Source organism: Talpa occidentalis, unplaced genomic scaffold (assembly GCF_014898055.3).
Source record: "Talpa occidentalis isolate TD23 unplaced genomic scaffold, MPIMG_talOcc4v2.1 talOcc4.5, whole genome shotgun sequence".
NCBI classification, from domain to species: domain Eukaryota; kingdom Metazoa; phylum Chordata; class Mammalia; order Eulipotyphla; family Talpidae; genus Talpa; species Talpa occidentalis.
The window spans coordinates 86,357,611-86,380,991 of NW_023604861.1; the positions used below are offsets into that span (position 1 = coordinate 86,357,611).

General features: G+C 39.6%; 1 protein-coding gene across 5 annotated transcripts in view; it reads right to left on the reverse strand.

The window, feature by feature from the left end:
- Positions 1-23,381, reverse strand: part of GCFC2 (GC-rich sequence DNA-binding factor 2) — a 61,309-nt gene that overhangs the window by 37,246 nt on the left and 682 nt on the right. For 3 of the 5 annotated variants that reach the window (XR_008554384.1, XM_037527711.2, XM_037527713.2), the window contains exons 1-5: positions 11,031-11,360; positions 8,145-8,270; positions 4,719-4,943; positions 2,926-3,020; positions 735-850 (exon numbers count right to left, since the gene is read on the reverse strand). Coding sequence is in view for 4 of the 5 variants with exons in the window: in XM_037527711.2 (XP_037383608.1) it covers positions 735-850; positions 2,926-3,020; positions 4,719-4,943; positions 8,145-8,270; positions 11,031-11,304 (836 nt within the window). In the remaining variant the exon portion in view is untranslated. Of the gene's footprint in view, positions 1-734; positions 851-2,925; positions 3,021-4,718; positions 4,944-8,144; positions 8,271-11,030; positions 11,361-23,381 lie in introns of those variants that run through there. The other 2 variants (XM_037527712.2, XM_054701759.1) reach the window with 2 other exon arrangements.

Here is a 23,381-nt window from a genome sequence, read left to right on the forward strand (position 1 = left end):
AGTTGCTGTGACTGAAATGAAATGCCTTTTCTGATTTCAATGTGGATATTCTTGGCTTTCAGCTTTCTGGGGTACTGAAACCTCCTAACTTGTTTTTGGAATTCTCATAAGGCTTTAGGAACCATACATTGCTGTTAAGTTGGTAACTCTGTAGGGAAATGAGGTCTGGGGCTTCCTATTCTGCAATCTTGCTGATTTCACCCTCAATATCTTTTAAGTTTAACAATGTAGAAAAAAGCTATGACCATATTAAGTAAATAAAAAGCAGAATTTGATATTTATTGGTTTTAACCATGGCCTCCCCTGGTGGCACAGGTGGTTGAGCACAGCACTGTGAAGCTGTCCTCAGCCTCTGTAGCACCAGTTCAATTCTGGCTGGCCAGCCAGCAAGGGTCCCACATAGCGTGTCAGACCTCTCCTGTCTTGCCTGCTGCTCCCCTCAGCAGTGTATTTCATCAGTCTGCCTGTTCTGTTCCCCACTCTGTCCCTGGTGAATCCTCTCAACCTCCTGCGCATCTGGCCTATACCCCAGTTCTTGTATAAATAAATAAATCTTTAAAAAAAAAAAACAAAACCCAAAATGAGTTGTTTTAGTGTGGTAACAAAGATGATGCAATTTTTCGCCTACAAATGTGCTTAACATTAATATTTACATTTAATAAAAAAGAATACAGCATCATTTTTTCACTATTAAATATCTCGGGCAAATAAATTTTAAAATGAGTATTACTTACCTTGTATTTAATTCCTTCTTTATAATTTCTAAATTTACTGGTGGAAATGAAATGGAAGTATCAAACTTCTTCCTTCTTTGAGAGTCATTGCTACAGGAAAGATCTATGTCTCGTCCCTAAAAATATGAATATTGTTTTAAACATTCATTTGTCTTCAAATATTGATAACATGAACAATCAGATATTCAAGTTCTCACTAGCTCAAAATGGCAAGGCTTTGAAAATTTTCAGTTATGTTTTTAAAATTCAGAAAATTTAAATTCACATGCAAGAGGCAAATTATAAAATCTTATTTTTCACAAAAGCTTGGTTCTCAAGTGTTTTTAGTGTTTTTTTATAGCCTAATATACTCTCTGAAATTTATGCAGTTGTTGAAGACTTAACAGTCTTTAGTGACTATTATCTTGTGTGGTAGACACATATGCCTAACTATGCCTATTTCCCCAAAATTAAATTCTTGGTTTTCATGACAGAAGTAGCTACTTAACTTCACACCAGTTAAGGAGAAGTGAAAGTGTGATGGATGGTAAAGCTTTTAGGATTAAGCCACTGTCATTTGTGGTTTTTTGTCACTTGTAGAGGAGGAATGCCTTCTTGACTAAAACATTTTGTAACATGGTGTATTTCATATTACTATTCTCTGGCTAATAATAGCTCATTATCACCGTGATATGACAGAATATTGAAAAGGTCCTGAAGAACATGTTTCAGATAATGACATGTAAAGAAATGGGTCAGATAATTAGCCAATTCTTTAGCTAGCATTCTTTTTTTTTTTATTTTTTTTTTTTTAAGATTTATTTATTTATTTATACAAGCACTGGGTACAGTCAGAAGCACGGGAGGGTGAGAGAATTCACCAGAGCCAGAGTGGGGAGCAGAGCAGGCAGAAGGACCGAAGTACACTGCTGAGGGGAGCAGCGGGCGGCAGGAGAGGTCTGCGCGCCATGTGGGACCCTCCTCTGGTGGCCGGGGAGCAGCCGGGGATTGAACCGGCGCTGCAGAGGCTGCGGGCAGCTTCGCAACCCAGCGCTCAACCGCTGCGCCACCGGGGAGGCCCAAGCTAGCATTCTTTTTGTATTTTTTCACGAGGCATCATCATTTCTCATTTCAGCTCTCACCAATATTTTCATTCATCTTCAATCATACTTGCAAACTCCCAAGCTAAGCAGACTGTTAAGTATTTATGCCTTTACTCCTGTCTTCTGCCTTGAATCCTTTACATCATAAACATCTTTCAAAGACCCATTTAAAACTGACCATTTATGTAGAGGTTTTCTGAGCATTCCCATTCATCTTACTCTCTATAAAACCTCTCACTTAATTCTTTATGCCTTCTCAGGACCCTGAACATAACTGTCACTGAACTTGGAAGACTTTAGCCCAATTATTTTGTTTAGCTGTGTTTTCCCTTGCAAAGACTGTAGAGTCTAATGCTTATCTCTGTTAAGTGGCTGTAGTGTGCTGAATGTTGACCCCCAAAAGGTATGTCAATCTGTAAATGTTACAAAATATGTGATTAAATTAAGGATCTGGAGAAAAGGCGCTTTTCTTGGATTAGCCAAATTGGCCTTAAAAGTAATTTTACATATCCTTATAAGAGAGGGAGAGGTAATTTTGGGATATAATAAAAGGAGATGATGAAAAGATATAGCAGAGAGAGATGAGCCAAAAAGCCACCAAAAGGTAGAACAGTCAAGGAGTAGATTCTCTTCTGGAGCTTTTGGAAGGATAAGGTACAGTAAAAGGAATGATGGCCTCTCAAAAGATAAGTTCCTATTCTAATTCCAGAATCTGAATATAAGTTTATGTGAAATAAGAATCTGTGTCGTTGTATTAAGTATCTCAATATGAAATCATCTTGGATTATACAGGTGGGCCCTAAATATAATAACCAAGTGTCTTAAAAGAGACAAAAAGAGTACAGGAGTAGAAAAGGCAGCCATGTGAAGGAGACAGAAAGGAGTTATGCAGCCACAAAGGAACGCTAGAGTGATCAAAACCTGAAAAGACAAGAAAATATTTTCTCTTGGGTTTTCAAAAGGAGTACAGTCCTGCCAGACCTTTATTTGGACTTCTGGCCTCTATAATTGTAAGAGGATTAAATGTCTATTGTTTCAAGTCATGCAGTTTGTGGCAATTTGTTACAGCCGCCACAAGAATTTTACATACATGGTATAAAAATTATTACCTCTGTGATTTTAACTGCTTTTCTCATTTGCTGCTGTTCCCAAATATCTTGATTTTCATCTTGGCTTTCTTCGCTTGTTTCTTTATTTCTGGTTGCTTGGGGAATAAAAAGTTCATGTATAAATATTGTCTTTTTTCATTTTAATAGCAGCAGCTAACATTTATATGTAAATGTAATGTTCTGGCTTAGCATTCCTTTATTGTGCTATTTTGGTCTTCACAATGATACTGTGAAGAAAGATTATCACTCTCAATTATTAAAAGAAAATTCAGACATCAAGAGATTAAACCACCTGTGTGAGGACTGTGAAACTGGAACTTCAATCCAGCAATCTGCCTCCAGAAACTGCATTTTTTTGTTTTTAAAGATTTATTTATTTATGCATGAAAGAACTAGGGTATAGGCCAGAGGTGTGGGGGGTGAGAGGATTCACCAGAGACAGAGTCGGGAGAAGAATAGGCAGATCGACTGAAATACACTGCTGAGGATAGCAGCGGGCGAGTCAGAAGAAGTCTGCTGCGCCATGTGGGTAGCTCCCTGGCCGGGGATCGAACTTGCGCTGTAGTGGCTGCGGATTGCTTCTAGGTTGCGTCTTAACCCCTTGCACCACCAGGGAGGCCCCAGAAACCGCACTCTTAAAACGAAACTATCCCATTCAAACTACTGTAGTATCACATGTGGGAAAACTTGGAAAAATTAAACATTGGTTTTCCCTTATCAGAGATTTTCAATTCCATTGAGGATGCATGTATTTAAAAATAATTTCTGGGTTATAAGAAAGCAAGTCTTATTTTGAAAAAAAAAAAAAAAAAAAAAAGTTATTTGAAATGACAAAAACATTGATAAAATGTATGTTCCTAAATGACAAATGTGACAGTAAAACTGAGACCTAATAGTCATTGGTCAATAAATTTTCTTTTTTGAGTAGGAAAGATTTTAATATATGACACCTAAAATTTCTGTAGTTACTTCCATACTAAAAGAAGTCTTTAAAAAGTTAACAGTGAAATATATCAATTTCAAAAATAAGATACTGTACAATTATTTTAACTTCTAAAAATATGTCTTTTAGAGCTCATGTCATTGACCAAATTAATATTAAATAAAAACCATTTTAATCGGATGATTTCACTTATAGCAGGAATATAATAGGGGAACCAAATAAGACATCAGTGTAAAAAAATAACAACAGTACAAAACACAACAAAGGAAAAATAGACAGTTATAAATCAGAGACATACTGCAGGGGAGGAGGAGGAAGAGGGATAAGGAGGAGGGAGGAGCACAGGGGACTGAGGTGATGGTGCACGGGTGTATTGGTGAAGGAAACTATGGGGACTACAGAGGGAGTGGGGGGAAACAAATATTGTTTAAAAATGAACAATAAGGTAAAAAATAAAAAAAAAATTAAAAATCAATAAAAACCATTTAAGGGGCCTCCCTGGTGACACATGTGGTTAAGGTGCAGCACTATGAATCTATCCACAGCCACTGCAGCACAAGTTCGATCTACAGCCAGGGAGGTGACCCACATGGTGCAGCAGACCTCTCCTGTCTCGCCTGCTGCTCCCCTCAGCAGTGTATTTCAGTCAGTCTGCCTGTTCTGTTCCCCACTCTGTCTCTGGTGAATCCTCTCACCCCCACACCTCTGGCCTGTACCCCAGTTCTTATATGCATAGATAAATCTTTAAAAAAAAAATTTAATAACCTTTTAGAATGAGACACTACATCATAATATATGTTGAAGAAAAATGCCTTAATCTTCACATATTATAAATAAATTAAATATGTACTTGTTTCTTCAGCCATTCTTTGTCTAAGTGTTTGAGGTTTTGGGGTAAATGGTATTCTCTTTTCGTGGTCATCAGGCTCACTCTCAGGATCTTCATCACTGTCTTTCTTCATCCCAGAGACGGTAGATATATGTTGTACCTCTAAAGAAATGTAGTCATTTTGTGCCCTGGCCAATTCACGTTTTCTACGGGCTGACTGAATAAAAGCTGCATCAGGGATATTTACTGAAAGACAAAGAGCAGGAAAATGGAAACTAAATATCAACAAAAATATTCTTTACTTTTAAAGATGAAAAAGCCCGCAAATTTATATAGTATTTAAGTCAATAAAATTTTATTGAAAACAAAAGCAGCTTTCTTGCCTGCCTAGGACTGACTATGCATAAGCCTCTTCTTTTCTTTCTCCTTTTCCTAATAAACCTGTCCTTTTAAAATGCAAAACAACAACAAAACCCAATTTCTTCATGCAAGAGACAAGCTGTAATGTAAACAAAAATGGCAAAGGACCCATTTCAAGTATTTCAAAATATTAAAGAAGTCAAGTCACTTAGGCTCAAGTTAAACTTTCTAACCTTTCCTACAAATTGGTTTATATTCTTTGAGAAATAAAAAGATGTCAAATCCCTGGACATATACAAATCTTCCAATTTTTGAAACAGAAAATAGATTTCACAAATTATAGACTACTATGCTTAACATAAGTCATAAGGAAAACAAAAGATGAATTATGAACAGTAGATGGTGATCACTAGAAACCACATATATTCATTAAATATAAAGAATATCAAATCAAGTGATTTACTTTTTATCAGCTAGTAATCAGGAAAATGACACAGGTCTGGTCTCCCTTTATCCTCCTAAAGCATTCAACAGTTGCATGTTTTCTTTATAGATGTTAAAATATGTGGGGAAAATTGCATGGTTTCTTAACTGGTTGAATACCTATTTTCCTCTTCCCAAAAATTAATTATGAAGCAATGTAGGGCTCTGCCAGAGGGCTCTTTATTTTGTTGTCTGGTTTAATGATTTTATTGTGATGTGAAAGAAGAAGACATAGCTTTAAAGTTGGGAGGCACAGCTAACAACCTAAAGTGGAACTGAAATTCAAAATCGTAACATATTTACCATTTTTTGATGCTTGCTACAAATTACAATCACCTGGGAAGCATGACTCTCCACTGATACAGAGGCCTTCATTCCACAGATTCAAATTCTGCTGATCCAATCTAGAGCTGGGCAGCAGTATGTGTTTTATAGCTCTCTGGGGATTTTAATGTGCAACCAGGGTTAAGATGAAACATTAAGGTTCAAATACTCAAGTTTATAACTATAGAAGCATAAATACTTAAATTGGAAGTGATTCACTGACAAATGACTTGGTGGGATTTAACTAATAAATCACAATTAATGGACTTATTGATGATATATTAGTGCTACATAGAGCTATTAATTCCCTCAATTCCCTCAAGCTACGGATAAGAAGTAAACGTTCAAGAAGAGAACAGTCTAGTCCTGCCTATATCATCTAACTCCAAGATTTCCACAGTAGATGCTGGGCAGATCTCTGATTAATTAATAAAGCTAGCATATAGTTTTACAATAAAAATATTATGTTTTCACAGAATTATAACTCATTAATATGTCCCCATGGATCAAGCAGTCTTTGCCACAGTGAACAACTCCAGGCAGATACTCCACTACAGAATCATTCAAGTACATCTATCATTTGAACAAAAATAAACTTTCCACATATAGTTTCTAAATTTATCCCATTCCTCTTTAATCTTTTCTTCTCCAGTCAATACATTCTCTTCCAACTGTTTTCACAAGATAAGTTTTCAACTTTAAATTGCTGTTTCTCAAGAGGGCATTTGAGGGCCTCCCCGGTGGCGCAGCAGTTGAGCACTGGGTTGCGAAGCTGCCCGCGGCCTCTGCGGCGCCGGTTCGATCCCCGGCTGCTCCCCAGCCACCGGAGGAGGGTCCCACATGGCGCGCAGACCTCTCCTGCCGCCCGCTGCTCCCCTCAGCAGTGTACTTCGGTCCTTCTGCCTGCTCTGCTCCCCGCTCTGGCTCTGGTGAATTCTCTCACCCTCCCGCGCTTCTGACTGTACCCAGTGCATGTATAAACAAAACAAACAAACAAATAAATAAATAAAACATGCCTCTAGAAAAATTAAAAAAATAAAAAAAAAAAAAAAAAAAAAAAATAAAAAAAAAAAAAAAGAGGGCATTTGAGGAGAGACAATTCTTTATAGTGCTGAACAGTTCTGCACTCTTCAAGACATTTTATCATCTTGCCTCCTGGGTACCACATGTGAACATCACTTCAATTATTGTGATAATCAAAAACTATTACACATTTCCAAACACTGCTTTCTCTCCTTAGATGTGAAGTGCTGCCAACACTTCACAACTATTGCCTTACACTAATTCTTCTAAAGTAGCTATTCAATATAGCAAACCCTAACCAGTCATATGTGACTAATTTCAGCTAAATTAAAAATTCAGTTCATAGTCCCACTAGCCACATTTCAAGAGTTCAGCAGCAACAGTGGCTAAAGTACTTGACAGTGAATTACCACAGAAGGTACTATTGGACAATGCTATAGAGGCTAGACAAGGCTTCACTTGTCTATTAGGCTTCCATTCCTAATATTGGCAACATCACTAAATACAAACTTCTATATCTTGTGAACTTACATAAAAAATTACATATTAAAAAATGACAAGAACTACTGGTTCTTATTGAACCAAGCCTTGTCTAGCCTCTATAGCATTGTCCAATAGTACCTTCTGTAGTAATTCACTATCAACCAATTCTTGTTGAACTAAGAGTTGCATAAATCGTTCTGAATTAGTGTTTTTAATATTCAGATATTCTTCAGATAAATACTTGGGAGTGATGTTGCTGGGTCATATGATGTTTCCATATTTAGAATATTGTTATCCAGCTAAAATATGGAAAAAACCTAAATGTCCCTCAATGGATGACTGGATATAGAAGTTGTAAATAGACTCAATGGAATACTACTCAGCTATTAAAAAAAGATGACACTCTTGCCTTTGACCACAACATGTATGGACCTTGAGGTGATTATGCTAAAAGGAAAACAAGTCAAAAAGACCATTATGAAATGGTTTTTCTCATATGTGGACTATACCAAAACAAATGAGCTTAACAAATAACAAAAATAACTCAAACTCTATGAAAAATATAGTGGTTACCAGAGGAGAGGAAGGGGGTAGGAGGGAAGAATAGGGGCTAACCTGATAGTGGGACTGGCACTAGAACTTTGGTGGTGGGTGAGATGAGGCTTATATACACATAAAACTTATGATGTAACCCTGAAATTTAGTTTTAATCAAAGGTAATGCAATATTGTTTTTTTAAAAAAGTTCTTAACCAAAATTACAAAAACTACCAACCTATTGATGTAAATTCTTCTTCCTGAGAGAGAGAACTATCAGAAGATGAACTCTGATCATCCTTATTTTCTGAGGAATGATGAGCTCCATCCTCTTCATCTGTTGAAAGATCGACCATTCTGGATTCTAAGGATATTTTTAAAATATAACAAGAGTAAAGATATTGGAATCAACAGCTGAAATTCTGAACAACACATGGTGTATGCATAATATGGTGTTTTAATTCTAACATTTTAGACATACAAGATGGAGAAAGACAAACACCATATGATTTCACTCATGTGGTGTACATAAAGAAATACAACAAACTAATGATCTAAAATAAAACAAAAATAATCTTTAAGACTGTGAGATCAAATTAGTAGTTACAAGGAGGGAAGGGGAAAAAGGGATGGAAAAATTGGATAAAAGAGGTCAATAGTATGGTACTGTACAGAATTGGACTTTTAGTGGTGAATGTAATGCAGGATATGCACATGTTGATTTATATGATGCATACCAAAAACTTAAATAGCTATGGTCTTATATAAATTCAGGCATGGATATCTGACATTTTCTCAAAAATGAGCAAAGTTGTGCCTGCCATTTCAAGAATTAGATTTTCAAATAAAAATTGAATTTTGGGGGCCTCCCTGGTGGCTCAAGGGGTTAAGACACAGTCCATGAAGCTCAGTGCAGCCACTGCAGCATGAGTTCGATCCCCGGCCAAGGAGCAACCCACATGGCACAGCAGACCTCTCCTGACTCGCCCACTGCTCCCCTCAGCAGAGTATTTCAATCTGCCTGTTCTGTTCCCCACCCTGTCTCTGGTGAATCCTCTACCTCCTCCCCCGGACCCTCTGTAACTCTGGCCTGTACCCCAGCTCTTGTATGCATAAAAAGAAATCTTTAAAAAAAAAATAAAAACTGAATTTTGGAAAACATCCTCCACTGTGAATACAATAACTCTTCAATACTTAAAGACAGATGGTATCAGCAGTAATATTAACAGTGATTATTTTAAAATATCGTACAATATAAGGATCCAACATTTGCAAGATCTGTAAATTCAGCCAGCCTGTACATTCCAAAGAGTCAATATTCATGAGTAAAAGATCCATTCAATGTGCAAAAGGGACCAATAGAAGTTACAGCAGTGGAAAAATTAATGATATGGCTTAAGCTTCCATGTTGTAAACTAAGCTATAAGAAAGTTTACTTGTTGAGATTTGTAGTAATATTAAAGCAGAATTGAAATGTAAGTATTCCTTTTTAACCAAACATCTCTGGTTTTCTTACATCAAACTAAAAAGAGTATCATAACAGGTAGAATAAATGCAGGAGCTAGTTTGAGAGCTCAGCTGCCGTCCATTAAGTCAGATTAAAGAGATCTGCAAATTGAAAACAATACCACTCTTGCTATTCTAGCCTGGTGGGGAAATTATTTTGCACAAAAATATGCTATTTATCTTTAATGTAAAGGGGTAAAGTTTTATATTTTAAAGATTTATTTATTTATACAAGAACTTGGGTACAGTCAGAGGCGCGGGAGGGTGAGAGAATTCACCAGAAACCAGTGGGGAGCAGAACAGGCAGATAGACTGAAGATACTGCTGAGGGGAGCAGTGGGTGGGGCAGGAGAGGTCTCGCCATGTGGGTTGCTCCCTGGCCTGACGGGAATGGAACCCACGCTGCAGAGGCTGCAGACAGCTTCACAGCACGGCACTCAACCCGCTGCGCCACTGGGGTACAATATTGAAAAATGGATTAAGAATTCATTTTAGGGCCTCCCTGGTGGTGCCAGGGATTAAGTGGCAGCACTATGAAGCTATCAGCAGCCACTGCAGCACCGCACAAGTGTGATCCCCACCAACCAGGAAACTAATCCACATGGTGCAGCAGACCTCACCTGTCTCCCGACTGGTCCCCTCAGCAGTGTATTTTAGTAGATCTGCCTGTTCTGCTCCCCACTCTGTCTCTGGTGGCTTCTCTCATCCTCTCCTCTCCCCTTTACCCCAGATCTTGTATGCATAAATAAATCTTTAAAAAATAATTCAATTTCTGACATGGTACATATTAATAGATATAATTCACAGATACAAAATTCTTTGGGACTAATAATTTTCAAGTGTTTATAGGTAGAACCAAGACCAAAAAATGTGAGAATCACTGTTCTAAAAGACAGGCGAAAAGACCACTCCTGTCTCAATTCTCCCTTAATGTTTAACCAGATGATTTACACGGAGTAGAAGACTTTGAACAAATGGGTCATAAATAAGGAATAACCGAAATTAGACTAAATTAGTGGGGAGAAAATTTTTTTACCGCATGGCTAACCAAGAGATGTACTCTTACTAAGGTCCGATTCAAACTAGAACGCATTTTATGAGAGCTACTTTATGCTGTTTGAATTCTATATTTAAGAAAGTCAAGGTAATTCCAAATAACTATTATATCGAATGCCATGACTGGTACAGTGCAGTGTCAGAGTCCCGCCTGTGTTACTGACATCATCTTCATCTCGTTTTTTGCAAATAACTGATGAAAAAGAAAGCATGCAAAAGAAAACGCCCCAAAGTCTGTCACCTACATCCTTTTAATACACAGTTCTAGTTACATGTTTCCTAGAACATTAATTCGGTACGTTCTTCATAAACATCACGCAGTTCACGGATGACTGCAAAGGCCCAGCAGATTTTTAAGCACAAATGAGCCACCAAAGCGCAGGATTCTCTACACTCGCCCAAGGGGCGCGCAACGGAGAAGCGGCGGCGGGACCAGCAGAGACTCAGCGGGTGTGGGCCACAGTGGGTTACAGACACCTCCGGCGGGGTCCGCGGGGCGCCTCGCACCCCGCGCCCGCCCGCCCGCCTCCCCCTGGGCGCCGGCCCCATTACCCCGAGTCACCTGGGCCGCCAGAGCCACCGTCCTCGTGGGGAGCCGCTTCCTTACAGCGCCGGGAACTGGCCCAGACCCGGCCCCGGCCCCGAGGGCCCCGGGCCCTCAGCGGGCGTTCAGTCACCGCCTCGCGGCGCCCCGCGAAGGGAGACCCCGCTTCCGCACGGCCTGAGGCCGCCTGCTCCGCGGGGGCACCGGCTTCAGCAGGTGACTCTTGGGAACCGTCGCTGTCACTAGAGTCAGTTCGGCGCTGCCGGAAAGTCCTTTTCGGCCTGTGAGCCATGACCCAGGCCCGAACCCCGCCAGGCGCTCGCTTCCCTCCACACGCCGGCCTGGGCGGTCCCGCCTCACCCGGGCGCGCTCCCGACGCCGGCGGGGACGCGGCTGCTGCGCGCTTGTTGGGCGCTTCGTCGGCTCCTGCTTAGCTTGACGCATGCGTGCGCGTGCGCGCTATTTGAGCGACGGGAACGTTTAGCCCCCGGGCGTGCGGGCCGGGTGTATTAAATGCCTTCAGGTTTCTTTTCTGGGCCACTCGGTGCAGTCGCAGGGACGGCAGCCCTCATTGGCTCTCGTGGTGCGAACCTGCGGGGCAAATGAAGATTTGTCAGGCTTTCAGCTGCCGGCCTCTGTGGCTGTCACCTGTGGCCTCTGTGCAGGGGGCCCATGGGAGCTTGGGCTCTGGCCGCCTGCCTGATGGTGGACACCTGGAGCATGCTGTGGGCGTGCGTGGGTGGGCGCACCTGAGCGTGGAGGCTGAGAATGACTGAGAGGAAGCCCAGAGGAAAGAGCATATAGAGATTCGCAGAGGGGCCAGCTTGCCGTCTTCCTGCTGGCTTGTTTCCCTTAACCTGTGGGGTTGAAGCAAAGGGCTCCAAGTTTCAATTTTAAGCTTCCTGAACCAAGTGTGAACCTACCCGGCCTGGGATGGTTGCAAAACAAAACCCTATCTAGTAATAGGTGTTATGCCCCACTGATGCACTCTTATAATATTTAGAGAGAGTTAAGTTCTCTCTCGAACCACGAGTTAAAACAAAAAAAGGGAGTGTGTGTGCTTGGGGGCTAGGGATTGGGGTGAGGGTCAGGTTGTGGTGTGCTGTAGATAGGGAGGGAAGGTTTCAGAGATTGTGTTTAAAAGCTAACATCAAAATAAACGCACAAATAAGCAAAAATCAAGTTATTGCCCACAGGTGATAAGGCTTCAATAGTACCAGGTTAAATGCTTTGGCTCATGAAGGAAAAAATACACCTCCAAAAGGGGTGCTGCTTACAAGGTGTTGCTAAGAAGCAGGGCTCAGACAAATGTGGAGCGTATCCTTTCAGTAAGATAGCAGTCAGAGGAAGCCTTCACCCCCAGAGTGGTTAGCCAATTTGGTTAAACCTATTCTTACTTGGGTGTTTCTAATCAAATCCATCATTTAATTACTCCTGCCTGGGGGGGCGGGGGGTGGGGCTCCAAGCTCAACAATAACAGTTCAATCCCTGCTCTAGCGTTTAAGAACACTTTTGGAGAGGTTCATAGAGATTATTTTAATGGATTAATTGCCAGACATTCAGCTTCCTCATGTATTGTTTCTTAAAACCTGTCTGCGTGAGCAACTGGGAGAACATTTTTGCACACAACACTAATGATAAAGGACTGATCAGAAAAGTCTGCAAAGAGCTGATGAGACTCAGCAACAACAAAGAAAATAATCCAGTCAAAAAATGGGCAGAAGAGCTAAAAAGAAACTTCTCTGAAGAGGAAATGCAAATGGCCAACAGACATATGAAAAAATGTTCAACATCACTTGTAATCAGGGAAATGCAAATCAAAACTACCATGAGATACCATCTTACACCAGTGAGAATGGCACATATTAAAAAAACTAGCAACAGCAAATGTTGGGGAGGTTGTGGAGAAAAAGGAACTCTTCTACACTGTTGGTGGGTGTGCAAACTGGTCCAACCACTATGGAGAGCTGTGTGGAGATTTCTGGACCTACTAAACATAGAGCTTCCATATGATCCAGCAATTCCACTCCTAGGTATTTACCCAAAGGACACAGAAACATCAATTCCAAAGAACACCTGCACCCCTATGTTTATAGCAGCACTATTTACAATAGCTAAGCTTTGGAAACAGCCCAAATGCCCAAAAATAGATGACTATCAAGAAGATGTGGTACATATATACCATGGAATATTACTCAGCATTCAAAAAAGATAAACACATGCAATTTGCAGCAACATGGATGGAGCTGGAAGGGATCATGCTCAGCGAAATAAGCCAAAAAGAAAAAGAAAAATACCGGATGGTCTCACTCATAGCAGGAATCTAGAAAACTTAAATAAGGGGCCAGGAAAATGAATAACTATAAGAAAGTGAAAATCAAAATCAACAAAAAACTATGAACCAGAGACACTTTTTGGGGGGTGAGGGCTGGGAGGGGAGGGATTGGGGTCAGAATGGGAGGTTTGCAATTGTATGGGGGAATATAAAAATAAAATTTATTATTTAAAAAAAAAAAAAAACCTGTCTGCGTGAGAACCCCCATAGTGACACTGCTCTTTGCTAACTTAGTCAGTTTTTTGTTTTTTTTCTTTTTTCTTTCCTTAGAAAGGAAAGGCATAATCTTGGTCCTGAATATACCACAGTGCATAAAACCACATGTAAAACCCCCTACAACATCAACATTTTGTTAACAGGAAAGAAAAGAAGTCAAACACCTTCAATGTTTTTCTAACAATCCTCTTGCAAATCTTACCGTTTCCAATGTCCTGCTTTCAATAAAGTTAAAAGACCAAATCCAGCTGTCTGCTGATCCCTTAATATAATTTTTGATGCTGGATCAATGATTTTTGCACACAATTCAGAATGAGTTCATATTATAGACTAACATTTAGAAAACACATCTCCTGTGGAGAGCTTTCTCCATGCTTTCATAACGTATAAATAATACCCCAAATAGTTATTTTAGGTGTTCCTTTCAATTTGAAAGGTGGGTGGCAGGACAGAGTTCACACCCGTGTTACTTACAAAGGGAGTTTATTTAAGAATAATCTGAATGTGATGTTGGTGTTCCACTGGGCTGGCTGCCTTTTCCCTTCAAATGTTACCAATTCACAAGGCATGGGCAGCAATAGTCTGACTTTCGTGATTTCAGCTGGCCCAGAGCCATCAGCTGATGTGGGCTAGTTGCTTCCACATTTTAAAATACACTCGTTTCTTAGACACAAACCTTCTCTTACTCATTCGGTATCTTCTTACTTAGAATAATATTTAATGCATAATATAAACAGAATTAACAAGAATTCAATGAACTAAATGTGTGGATGTGGCGATTTGGAAACACCTGTGCTCAATCACGATCATGAAACCAGAAAGCAAATCACTGTTTAACTTGTTGGATGCAGATAACTTACTAAACAGGTGGTATACTGCTGAGACACAAAGGAAAAGGTTTATTTAAAACATAAATAGTTCCCAGGAAGAGAAGTGAGATAAATGACTTCCTCCGGGTATAACCTAGATGGGAGAGGATGAAATGGAGAGAACGCACAGTAAAAGTTCTAGGATAGAGTTGTTCAATTTGGAAAAAAATATAAGATGCCTAATAAAATTTGAATTTTAGGTAAACAAGGAATAGCTTATTTTTTTGAATATAAGTATGTCTCATACAGTATTTGGGACTGGATATATTGGATATAGTCAATATATATTGGATATCCAATATATATTGGATATGTTGGAACCCTAGTCTGGGATAAAGAAAGATTTGGAACATTTCAAAGGCTAAAATAAGTTGTTTTTTTTTTTTTTAAGATTTATTTATTTATTCAAATAAGCACTGGGTACAGTCAGAAGTGTGGGAGGGTGAGAGAATTCACCAGAGCCAGAGCGGGAAAGAGAACAGGTAGAATGACGAAACACACTGCTGAGGGGAGCAGCGGGCTGCAGGAGAGGTCTGCGTGCCATGTAGGACCCTCGCCCAGGGGGATCGAACTGGCGCTGCAGAGGCTGCAGGCAGCTTCACAAGCCAGTGCTCAACCGCTGTGCCACCGGGGAGGCCCTAGAATAAGGTTTTGCAGCCTAGGGAGTAGTGGTTCTGGAACCTGAGGAGAAATGTCCAGTGGGAAGTTACCAGATGTAGGGGGTAAGAGGACAAGGAACTTTTAAAATGTGGTGATAATTGCCCCCAAGTCTTTTTAGTAAAATTTTGCTCCATGTGGTCTTGAGTTAACACTGCTGTTAGGAATGAAGGACATGGCAGCTGATTCCAGGTTGATAGGAAGGTAGTGAGTGGCTCTTCAGTTTGGATGAAGAGTGTCGGAGGAGATGTAATGGACAACGGGAGAAGCAGATGGCTTAGCAGATTGGCTTAGGAACAGCTAGGAGATAGCTCTCTCCTCCATATGTACCCAAATAGTGCAATTTTAAGGGAGAAGATGCTCCACGGGGTTACACATGAAGATAGGAAAAGAGAAGCCAGGGAACAAGAATTCTATTTCTTTAAATAGCCTTTCCAGGTACCCATAATCATCTCTGCCTTATATTGGTGCTCTTTCGCATAAATACCAGGATTTTTTTCCTTAAGAGGGCAAGGATAATGCCCATTCTCTTATTTGCCCCACAGCATACTTACAATAATAGCTTGTTAAATTAATGGACAGATTATTAAGAAATTTTGTGTTATTCACCTTTCATATAATTTAAAATTGTGCAGGTTAATAATTGAAGAAAATTTGCATATGTTCCTGGAAGTTCCCGACTTCTGGAAATTGACAGCACATTTGTTCAAAATTTTTAATTCAGGGACCTCCCTGGTGGTGCAAGGGATAAGAAGCAACCTATGAAGCTGACCGCAGCCACTGCAGCACGAGTTCGATCTCCGACCAGGGAGCAACTCACATGGCGCAGCAGACCTCTCCTGACTCGCCTGCCGCTCCCCTCAGCAGTGTGTTTCAGTCAATCTGCCTGTTCTGTTCCCCACTCTGTCTCTGGTGAATCCTCTCACCCTCCTCACCTCTGGCCTGTACCCCCGTTCTTGTATGCATAAATAAATAAAATTGTTTAAAAAAACAAAATTTTTAATTCAAATTATTTATAATTTCTTATTCAAATGTTTTCCCCCTAAAGTGAAATGACATTTTATTCTTGCATCTCTTGCCACTGATTGGTGAGTTCTGAGCTCCCTCTAGTGAGAAATGTGCTACTTTACAGAATGATTGTATCAAATAATCTTTTGGAAATTGCCTCCTTTCTTATTATAGATAGAGCTATTTAAAAAATTCCCTCATTCTAAGTAATGGATATATTTTCCCCTTTAAGTTCAACCGATTTCAAACTTTCTCAGAAGATAAAATTTTGGGAAGTCATGTATTTAAGTAAATTATCACTCTCCCTTAGGAATTAAAAAATATATTATAGACATGCATGCATGAAAGTATAGACCTAGCTGTGCTTTCATTTTTTCAGATTTTTTTTTGACCATCTGCTACAGTCCTACTCCCAATGGTCAGGGGCTAGTTAGCAAATTAGCCTTATGGGTTGACTTACTAGAATTTTTTGTGTGTGTAATAGAAGTACTTAATATGAGATCCACCCTCTTAACAAAACTTTAAAATTTAATTTATAATTTTGATTGTGAATTTTATTTATTTTTTTAAAGATTTATTTATTTACTTATACAAGCACTGGGTATAGTCAGAAGCGCAAGAGGGTGAGAGAATTCACCAGAGCCAGAGCAGGCAGAATGATGAAGTACACTGCTGAGGGGAGCAGCGGGTGGCAGGAGAGGTCTGAGTGCCATGTGGGACCCTCGCCGGCGGCCAGGGATCAAACTGGCACTGTAGAGGCTGTGGGCAGCTTCGCAACCCAGCGCTTAACCACTGCGCCACTGGGGAGGCCCTAATTGTGAATTTTAAAATCAGAATAAATGGTATTGTTAATTTTAAGTGCAAAGTTGTACAGCAGATCTCTAGAACTTTTCACCGAAACTTTATCCCCATTGAACATAAAGCCCCATTCCTCCACTTCCCTGCTCCTGGAAACCACTACTGTCCTTTTTGCTTTTATGAGTTTGATTATTTTAGAAATAAAAATCTCATATAAATGAAGCGTGCAGTATTTTTCCTTCTGTGAGTGACTTATTTCAAGTTGTCACATATGAAGGATTTCCTCTTTTTGAAACTGCTGAATATCATTCCATTGTATGTATATTCCCCGTTTTATTCATCCATTCATGGTTTGATGGATATTTTGGTTGCTTCAAATTTCGGTGAAGAGTTTTCCATTACAAATAGGAGTTTCCCACTTATTTTTAAATGTTTAATATATTTTGAGTTGATTTTTGTGGCTGATGTAGGATATGGGTTGAATTTAATTCTTTTATATATGAATACCTAGTTTTCTTACTGCCATTTGTTGAAAAGACTATCCTTTTTCCACTGTGTATTCTTGTTGACTCTTATTAAATATCCGCTGACTGTATATGTATGGGCTTTTATTCTGTTTCATTGTTCTATGCATCAGTCTTTATGGCAGTATCATACTGATTTAATTACCATAGCTTTACAATATGTTTTAAAATCGGGAAATGTGATGCTGTTATAGGACAAGGAGAGGGGTAGCCCAAGCCCCGCAAACCTGCCTATTCTAAATGGGTTCTGCCATCCGCCGCATCAACACAAAACATATGAGACTTTAATGGGAAGGAACTTTAATAAAACTAGGAAACAATACAGGAAAGGCAAAGAGTCTAGTTTCTAAATGAAGCACCCAAAGTTACCCGTCCCCTTGTGGGTAAAAGTCCATCCATATGGGATCGGCCCAGAACAAGGCCCCAAAGCCCGCCACAAGTCTAAAGCATCTTCCAGTGGGGACCCACAGAAAAGGGTCACAAACAACTGGACAAGCCCGGAAGGAAAAGAGCAAAATCAACATCAAGATAAAAGCTGCCATTGTCACCTCCCCACGGGTCTCACCCACATCTGTGTCACCCAGTCCACGACCAAAAGACAAGCGCAGTTTCTTCACGTGTCTCTAGGCTCCACGCGCCTCCTCCAGGTCTCCTGCCTCAATCCTGCTTCCTTCCTCAGTCTCTTCTCCAGCTTCTTCTCTTCCTGCTCAGCTCCACCCTTCCTTGGGTGGGGCAGGGAACCTGGAACCTCCCCCTTTCCTGGGGACCACCCTGTTACAATCCCCCCTTTTAATTTTTATTCCACCATATCTATGGTGGCAGAGATTTCAGGGTGTAGTCTTAGGAGACAGTCTTTTTTTCAGGGTTCCAATGTGTGTAAGAGAAGCAACAATTAGTCAGCAGCATTGTCCATGAATGTCCAGTATGACAGTTTCATTACGTAAAAATAGTCCATTATCCAAGCCAAAAGAAAAAAAGTTGGAGCATTGGCTAAAACAAGATAGCAAATATATCAAAATCACAGGGAAAAAATGTTAAAATGGTTCAACTTATGCAAAAACGAATTCTCTCAACCTTGATCCCAAACTTTTAACAGCAAAGCAAAAGTTTGCAAACTAGATCTACTTTTAAACCATTTTTCTATTTTTGCATAAAATCACAGAGTAGAAATAACTAACAGCAATTTTAGCTGGCTTTGTTGAAATATTCCATACAGGATCAGAGCGAACCGTTGGCATCTGGTCGATGCAGGCTTCAGGTATAAAGTTGGTCTCATCAGACTCCACCTGGGCTTTCCTCTTCTCGAGGGTACCAGGGCATTTTCGTTGGCCGGGTTGTCCAGTCCTGCCAATGGAGGCAAGCTTCCTCACCTTCTTTGGAGGTCTCTGGAACCCTACAAACAAGGCAAACAGGTTCTCCTCTTCTTGGTTCAGCTCTTTTTCAACTTTTTGGAAGAACTCCACACAAAACCACACAATCAAACTCGCGTCCAATTTTTTTTTTTAAAACAGACAAAATCCCTATGGAAGTTATGCAAAAACAGACTCTAAGATAAGTAGCAAAAATTACTACCACTATTTGTATGCTGTGTTGGTATCAAGGGGAGAGAAAATGTGACAAGTTAGTTTTGCTGGAAAAAAAATTACAACCTTTCTGCAGATCCTGGTTACTCAAAACAAAACAAAACAAAACAAAACAAAACAAAACAAAAACTTCGTGGATTCAGGACAGAATGCATAAAAAATTTCCAGTATTATGTCAAAGAAACCTTAGTAAATGTCAGGTGTATTTCCAGGTCTATTCAGTCCTTTGTAGGAAAGTTTTTTACTCTCAACAGTTCCATCAATAGGAATCTATTGAGACCTTTTTCCCTATATTTCCGGAAACAATTTCTGTAGGTGTGAAACAATTGAATTATACAATATTACAAGGTGACAATCACCATTGACAATTTACATACATACCAGATACTACTGTTAACATTTTGGACATACCAAAGTTTTTTACCATTTTCCCAAGTGACAATGCTTCCCTTCCAGTTTTACTTCATTAGGTAAAAGCCAAATAGAACAAATTCATGTAATGCCTTTCCAGGAGGAAAGGGAGAAACTTTGTGGAGTGTCTCAGGAGCTCTACTGAGGTTCCACAAAATTTCCTTGCATCAGTCAAATGACAGGCTACCAAATTTGTACTTGAATTTAGATTTTTGGGAAGCTTTGCCATAAATATCAGAAAATTAACAGAAACAACAATATTCAATCTCTATGAAGGCACCGGCTTAGTTCAGTAGCACAATGTTGACAATCAAACCATAACTTTTTGTTTTTCTCATAACCGGAGACTTTTTTTTTTTTTTTTCAACGTCTATGGGCACCATGTATACCAATTTGTTGATCACTGGAGGTCAAGACAGTTAGACACAAGGACATACAGACATACAACGTATAGACAAAGACAGGTTTTTTTTAGTTATGCCACGTAGAATATGTTATGTAACTGCAGTTTTACTCCATAGGCTCAGAAAAAAAATGTCAAAGTCCAAAAAAAAATGTGGAGTGTTGCTGGCAGAAAAATTTCCAGTTGTCATCCTGCAAACCTAAGACTTTGGAAATAGGAAGGAAAAGTTTTATTAATCACAAGAGTTACATGACCTTGTTTATCACCTTAGGGTTTTCAGTGTTGATGACTTTTTATTAGAAGTCAATCCTGGGGTGTTCTGTACAGCAACTGAAAGAATAAAAGTAACAGTTAACTTTCAAGCAAAAGGAGTCATCTCTTGTTAGCCACCAAGCAGGCACTCCTTGGGTTTCCTGGAATAGAACCTGAAAAAGCAAAATCAAATTATCAGTAATTAACTTTCAATTAAAAGGAGTCATCTCCTTACTTCTGTTAGCCACTCTGGGACAGAAGCTGAAAGAGCAGAGTAAACATCTAAGCACAGATTACACCTCCCCCACACTAGGGAGGGGCAACAACAACACAGGTATGAAAACCTGGTACAGTTACATGATGCACCCTAAAGAGTGCTTTCCACAACAGACCTTCCTCAGTAGGAAGCAGAAACTTAGAATCTTGTCTTACACCAGCAATTGAACAAATCCAGTATTCAAAATGGCAAACATGCCCAAAACAAATTGTGTAGACAAAATTCACAGTAGCAAATCCTTCAAGACTCAGACAAAATCTTGTTAATTTTTCTGATCCAGACTTTGCAAAATTCAAGTTATCTCCAAGAATCCATCAAGGATACCAGCGATTACCAGTTACTGCTTAAGGCTACTCTTTCCTTAACACCCAGGCATACATTTGCTAATTAAAACACCACTGCTCCACAGTTGGCTTGCAAAACCCATCAGACACAGGGCAGGAAGTAGTCAAAGACAAAGCAACATACCACTGAAGAACCATTATTGCCTTTAGAAATGCTAATGAGACAGCAGAGATTACAAAAAGAAAGAAAAAAAAAGTTCCAAGTGGCCTCAGACGCCATCTTTGATCTGGCCACATGGTCCAACGTACTGCCTAATCTTTTGAGTAAAACTGGCACAGAACAATTTCCACAAAATCAAATGTCTTAGCAAGTCACTACAAACAAATTACATACAGACACACAGATCTTCAAATCGACATATGAAACAAACACACCGGAGAAACCAAAAATCACATTTGCGCTTATGGTAGCCAGTGCCATAGGGAAGCCCAATTTCCCCATGGGGCTGACTAACCACGGATGGCTCTGTCCTAAATCACGTTGGACGCCAAATCTGTTATAGGACAAGGAGAGGGGTAGCCCAAGCCCCGCAAACCTGCCTATTCTAAATGGGTTCTGCCATCCGCCGCATCAACACAAAACATATGAGACTTTAATGGGAAGGAACTTTAATAAAACTAGGAAACAATACAGGAAAGGCAAAGAGTCTAGTTTCTAAATGAAGCACCCAAAGTTACCCGTCCCCTCGTGGGTAAAAGTCCATCCATATGGGATCGGCCCAGAACAAGGCCCCAAAGCCCGCCACAAGTCTAAAGCATCTTCCAGTGGGGACCCACAGAAAAGGGTCACAAACAACTGGACAAGCCCGGAAGGAAAAGAGCAAAATCAACATCAAGATAAAAGCTGCCATTGTCACCTCCCCACGGGTCTCACCCACATCTGTGTCACCCAGTCCACGACCAAAAGACAAGCGCAGTTTCTTCACGTGTCTCTAGGCTCCACGCGCCTCCTCCAGGTCTCCTGCCTCCATCCTGCTTCCTTCCTCAGTCTCTTCTCCAGCTTCTTCTCTTCCTGCTCAGCTCCACCCTTCCTTGGGTGGGGCAGGGAACCTGGAACCTCCCCCTTTCCTGGGGACCACCCTGTTACAATGCCTTCTGCTTTTTCCTTTTTTAAAGTTGTTTTAGCTATTTAGGGTGCTTTGTGGTTCAATATGAATTTTAGGATTGTTTTTCCCATTTCTTTAAAAAGGGTTTTTGTTAGAGATTGAACTGTAGTTCATTTGATATATTTACATTGTAGCAATATTAAGTCATACAATTCACAACACAGGCTGTTTTTCCATTTATTTGTGTATTCTTTCATTTCTTCCATCACTGTTTGCTCTTTTTTCAGTGTATAGGTCTTTCACTGCCTATGGAAAATGCAGCTTCCATTCCAGAGAGTGGAACAAGATCCTTTACCATTATTATCTTACTTATTTGTATTTTGATATCCTCTGTTAAATAACTAGGCTGACCGCCTTTATCTTCATTCTATTATTTTTGACTCTATGGTCTTTGGTCAAGAAAAGAAAACTTTCTTGTGGTTTTTCTCAGATCATAGCTAGTGCAGAATTTTACTGTCTGCCAACAAATTTAATGACTATTCCTTCAAACACTTTAAAAAAGGTAGATTACCTTTTATGAGACCTTCCATAATTTAAATTTCCCTTACATCATTAATCCCAACTTTGATTTGGTCCTGTAAAAATTAAAACTTCACCTCATGTAAGAAAAATGCTTTTGCTAAAATTATTACAACTGTATCAGCAATACTTAGCATTTCAGGAATAAGAACTAATATAAGGACCATTATTTCTACATAAACCAGTTTTTCCTTTTCAGAAACACACCAACCTGCTTTCAGGAACTGTTCAACTATAATCAAGGGATATACCCTACTTAAAGGAAAAAAATTTGACTTCCTCCTATTGTACTAATTTATATTTCACTCTAAATATAATGTCCTTATACAGTTGAACTTATATGACATATACCTGCCTACCACATACTATTTTAACCTGGGTACTTAGGGTAATTAATAGAGGTTTTCAAAAATTTAAGCACTAGGAAATCATATTTCCCTGAACCGAATGCCCTCTAAAACCTATTAAAGGAGGTAAGCAGAAGGAACTTGGCAAAATTTTCTGTAAAGAAAACTTCTACTTTATGCATATGGATGAGTTACAATTCCCACAATTAAAGACTAATGGAAAAGAATGTCAAAAATTTTTCTTTGAACCTAGCATAACTTACGAATTATCCAACTCGATCTCTGATCTCTGGAAGGCCAATCAACCAATTTTTTAAAAAGAAATATCCTTCAGTTACATTTGAGCCACTGTATTTTGAAATCTATTATAAGAATGTAGGCCATGCCCTAATTAGTATGTGGAATGAGTCTCACAATAGCTTCTTTGAGTGGATTTAAAACACCAATCTTTTGATTAATACCCAAATGTACCAACCAATGGTACTGTGGAGATGTAACAACTGAGCAGGTGATCAACCAGTTTAAATTTAAAGTTAGAGTTGTCATGGATAGTCACAGTCAGCATTATTCTTACCTAGTGAAGGAAGGTTGTGTACTATAAAAATCGCTGCTTGTTATAGTTCTATACTAGAAAGAAAGTAGAATTGTTCATGACTATAGGATAAGTGAAAAAAGTATCAGGCTTTTCTGCCCTCCTGCCATTAGGATTGATGATGGATC